At 60.4% G+C, this 4093-nt stretch overlaps 1 protein-coding gene across 1 annotated transcript in view; it reads left to right on the top strand.

The window, feature by feature from the left end:
- Positions 1–4093, top strand: part of PFKL (phosphofructokinase, liver type) — an 18621-nt gene that overhangs the window by 8340 nt on the left and 6188 nt on the right. The window contains exons 7-11 of the mRNA XM_023518090.1: positions 1065–1160; positions 1634–1726; positions 2232–2357; positions 2624–2688; positions 3424–3487. Coding sequence (XP_023373858.1) covers positions 1065–1160; positions 1634–1726; positions 2232–2357; positions 2624–2688; positions 3424–3487 — 444 coding nt within the window. The remainder of the gene's footprint in view (positions 1–1064; positions 1161–1633; positions 1727–2231; positions 2358–2623; positions 2689–3423; positions 3488–4093) is intronic.

The raw sequence follows: 4093 nt of genomic DNA on the forward strand, positions 1-4093 counted from the left end.
GGTGTTCATGTGGCCTTGGTGTCCGTGTGGCCTGCAGTGTCTGTGTGGGCCACGGTGTCTGCGTGGGCCTCGGTGTTCGTGTGGCCTTGGTGTCCGTGTGGGCTGCGGTGTCTGTGTGGGTCTCGGTGTCCGTGTGGGCCATGGTGTCCATGTCCTGGTGGCCACAGTGGTATCCCTGGGATTTCATTTGCTGGTGCAGCAGCGGCTGTGGGTGCTCTGGGCAGCACCCAGCAGTGGTGGGAGAGCTATAGGATTGGCTGAGGGAGGTGCCTGTGGTCCTGTCTCTGGTGGGCAGAGGAGGCAGAGAGGGACACTCTGCCTTTGTCCAGGCTTACCTCTGGGGCAGTCAGTGAGGGGAGCACAGTGAATCTGGCTTATAAGGAATGGTGGCCTGCTGAGGAGAGTGGCCAAGGCTCTGGCTTGTGAGGAGGGGTAGATCCCACAAGGCCCCCCCCCATAGCCTAGTTTCTGGGTGTCTCACCTCACCAGCAGCAGTGCCACCCCCTCCAGGAAGCCCTCCACTCCCACCACGCCCCTGCACCTGCTCTGCCCCATCTCCCTGTCAGGCTCTGTGGCCACTGTGGACACACACATGGCATGTAGACAGATCAAATTAAGTCACTGAAGGAATAAACAAGGGGCAGTGCTTTAAATCCCAGGGAGTTCTGCAGGGCTCAGTGTGTGCTGCTGACGTGCCCACCAGGACTGCAGGGGTGTCACAGGTCCATACGTGTTGCTTTAGGCTGTAGAACCATGTCTTCCTGCCTGGAAGGCCTCGCCTGGACCACAAAGGCCCGAGTCCCAGCCATGCCCTGTGCTGTCTTGGCTGGGTGCCCCCTTTTTCCCCACCGTTTGGTCCTGTGGCCCAGCCTCAGCTCCACCTGTGTCCTTGGGGTCTTCTCTCCTCCTGCAGGGTGGGGGGCGTAATCCCACTTTCCTGGGCTGCAGGCATAGGGCTCTCACCCAGGCCCTGGACCCTGGGGAGGCTGCCCAGCATCTGGTGGCCATGTCCAGGGTAAGTATCCCCAGCTTGGTGGCTGAGCCCTGTGGTGTCTTTGACCCAGACTCGGAGCCGAGGGTCCCGACTAAACATCATCATCATTGCGGAGGGTGCCATTGACCGCCATGGGAAACCCATCTCTTCTGGCTACGTGAAGGATGTGAGTGTGGGCATGGGGGCCCAGTCACTGAGTGGATACTTTCGTTTCCAGGCCCACTCCTGTCCTAGGGCCCCCCCAATCTCCTCACATCCCAGTGACTGGGCCCAGCTGCCCAGCCAGCTGCCCATCAGTGATAGGGGTGCCCACCGACACACTGGATCACCCCAGGCAACTGGCCCCTTGAGGAGTCCTTCCCCCAGTGATCTCTGCCCCTGAGTCCTGGGCTCCCAGCACCTCCCCCAGGAGCCAGCCCCTGTGTGATTCCTCTGTCCACTGTGGCCCTGGAGCTGCAGGGGCTGATTAAAGGGGGCTAGGTACAGGAAGCACTGCCCCACCTCCCCACGCACACGTGCAGGGAATCCCATCTACGCATATTCAGACACTGCACGGGGTCCCTGGGGGTTGACACCTGAAACCCTGCAGTGGGGCGGCAGTAGCCCCTGACCCTGTCCTGCTCCCCCCGCAACATGCAGCTGGTTGTGCAGAGGCTGGGCTACGACACACGCATCACTGTGCTGGGCCACGTGCAGAGAGGAGGGACCCCCTCGGCCTTTGACCGAGTCCTGGTAGGTGGGGTGTCGCTCTGACCCGCTATGCATGTGTGGTGAGGAGTAGGTGCCTGTGTCCTCGCTGCTGTCTGTCCTTGCATGTGAGATGTAAGCCTCTGTCCCCCTGCAAGTGCAGGAAACTCAGATCTGGTGTCCATCAGAATCCCTGGCCTGTGTCTCCTGCCGGGCCCTACCTTACACTTCTGTAGTCAAAGCTGCAGACCCTCCTGGTGGCTGGGCAGGTCCTCCTGAGGCCATCTTGCCACAGGCCTCGCACATAGCGTCTGGAGGCCAGGAGCTGGCAGGGGGCGTGAGCCTTCCCTTGTGCTTGCCCCTGGATGGAATGCATAGCTGGATGGGGCTCCACTCCACATGGGGATGCTGACTCTCACAAGGGCTGTGCTGGCTTGGCCATGTGTGATCACGTGTGTGCGTGCATGCATGTGGGGAGCTGTGAACATTGGGTACCTGGATCATAGTGGGATGGGCTGCACAGGCCTTAGCCCAGCTCCTCCCCCAACAGAGCAGCAAGATGGGAGTGGAGGCCGTGATGGCGCTGCTAGAGGCCTCACCCGACACGCCAGCCTGCGTGGTCAGCCTCTCTGGGAACCAGTCTGTGCGTCTGCCCCTCATGGAGTGTGTGCAGATGGTGAGCACTCCCCGCTTCTCCCAGGCCTATGCACTCTGGGGTGGGCTTCCAGAGTGGTCAGCCTGGAAAGTGAGAACACACCCCGGGGGTCAGCTGTGGGAGCCAAGGTGGCTGGGGAATCCAAGGTGTGCCATGGTCACTGACCCCCACGAGAGGCTACCAGGCCTGGAATAGGGTCAGGGGGTGTTGGCCAGATCTGCCCTCCTTGGGCCTACCAGGTGTCTGGCCCCCCTGCCAGCCCCCACTCTTGGCTTCTCTGTTCCAAGACCAAGGAGGTGCAGAAAGCCATGGACAACAAGAGGTTTGACGAGGCCATCCAGCTCCGCGGCAGGTGAGGGCCACACTGGCTCATGCCTGTGCTTTGGGGACATTTCTGAGGGATGTGGGGAGCCTCAGGGTCCAATCACTTCTCCAAGACTCCTCCAGATGGCGCTCTGAGGGAAGAGTCAAGGCAGGGGCAGGGGTGGGGGGTGGGGGTGGTATACAGAGCACATCTGTAACCTGTGCCGTGCAGGTGCCAGGGCCCTGGCCGTGTGGGAGGGTGTACCCATGGTGGGGAGATGGGCTGTAGGCTGGATACCACTGCCACCTGCAGGACTAGAGTGTAGGCACGACATGTCCAGAGGCCCAGGGCGGGTAACACAGGGCAGTGCCTAGCACATGGGACTGGGCGTGGTGAGGATGGTGGGAAGCTGTGGGTCGAGGCAGGGACAGAAAGACCAGCACATGTCTGGGTTTCAGTCCCTGGTGGCATAGGTGCTCCCTGGCTGGTGCCCCCATGGACAGGCCAGGTCAGGTTGCATCCGATACCTGGTTTCCGTCTCTGTGCTCCTGCCACTGCCAGGCCATGCACTTTGCTGTGTGGGGTGCTGTAGCCTTGTACCACGTGGATCCCACACCTGCAAAGGCATCAGCCGGGGGTGGTGACGATGGGAAGCTTGGCTGCATGGGTGCCTGCTCCTCCTTGGCTGATCTCACGGCCACATGCTGAGTGCCCTGTGCTGAGCCACATAGCTGCGTATAATACAGCTGAGGCTGTGCATGGCATAACTGGCTTCCTTTCCAGGAGTTTCGAGAACAACTGGAACATTTACAAACTCCTTGCCCACCAGAAGCTCTCCAAGGAGAAGGTGAGCCAGTGGGGGCAGGACCGTGGACCCGCTTCTGTGCAACCTGCCACCCACCCTGGCTGGGCCATCGACCCTGCTCTCCTGTCTGGTGTCTGGGTCGTGGACTGAGGGTCAGGGGTGCCCTCAGTGTGGGCTCAGGTTCCAGCATGGCTGCAGGCCCGAAGGAACCCAGTGGTGTGCTTGGCTGGTACTTTTCAAACAGCAGAGGGAGCTGAAGTGAGGCTCAGTGTTAACTCAGAAGAGCAAGGAGCCCATGTTTATGAAATGTCCTCAAATAGCTAAAGACCCCAGCCAGTGGGATCTAAGATGGGCATGATGAAAATGCTATTTCTAAAGTCTGGAGGATAGGGAAAGGATCAGTCCCGGCCAGTGGGGTTGCAGCTCGAGGAGATGTGGAAGCTGCCCTGGGGCCAGAGCTGTGGAGCCTGGTGGGAGACAATATGGCCAGCCTGGGTGCTTGTCACCTTGGTGGTGGTTATCTTTTTAGTGTCCCTATTTATACCCAAAGCTTGCTGGGGTGGGCAGCACCCTCTGTGGTGGAGCAAAGTAGTGTCCATGAGTGGCTGGTTCCTGGGCACTAGGAATGGCCATCTCCAGGCCCCCACC

Source organism: Otolemur garnettii, unplaced genomic scaffold (assembly GCF_000181295.1).
Source record: "Otolemur garnettii isolate 467f Iridium unplaced genomic scaffold, OtoGar3 scaffold00128, whole genome shotgun sequence".
Lineage (NCBI taxonomy): Eukaryota > Metazoa > Chordata > Mammalia > Primates > Galagidae > Otolemur > Otolemur garnettii.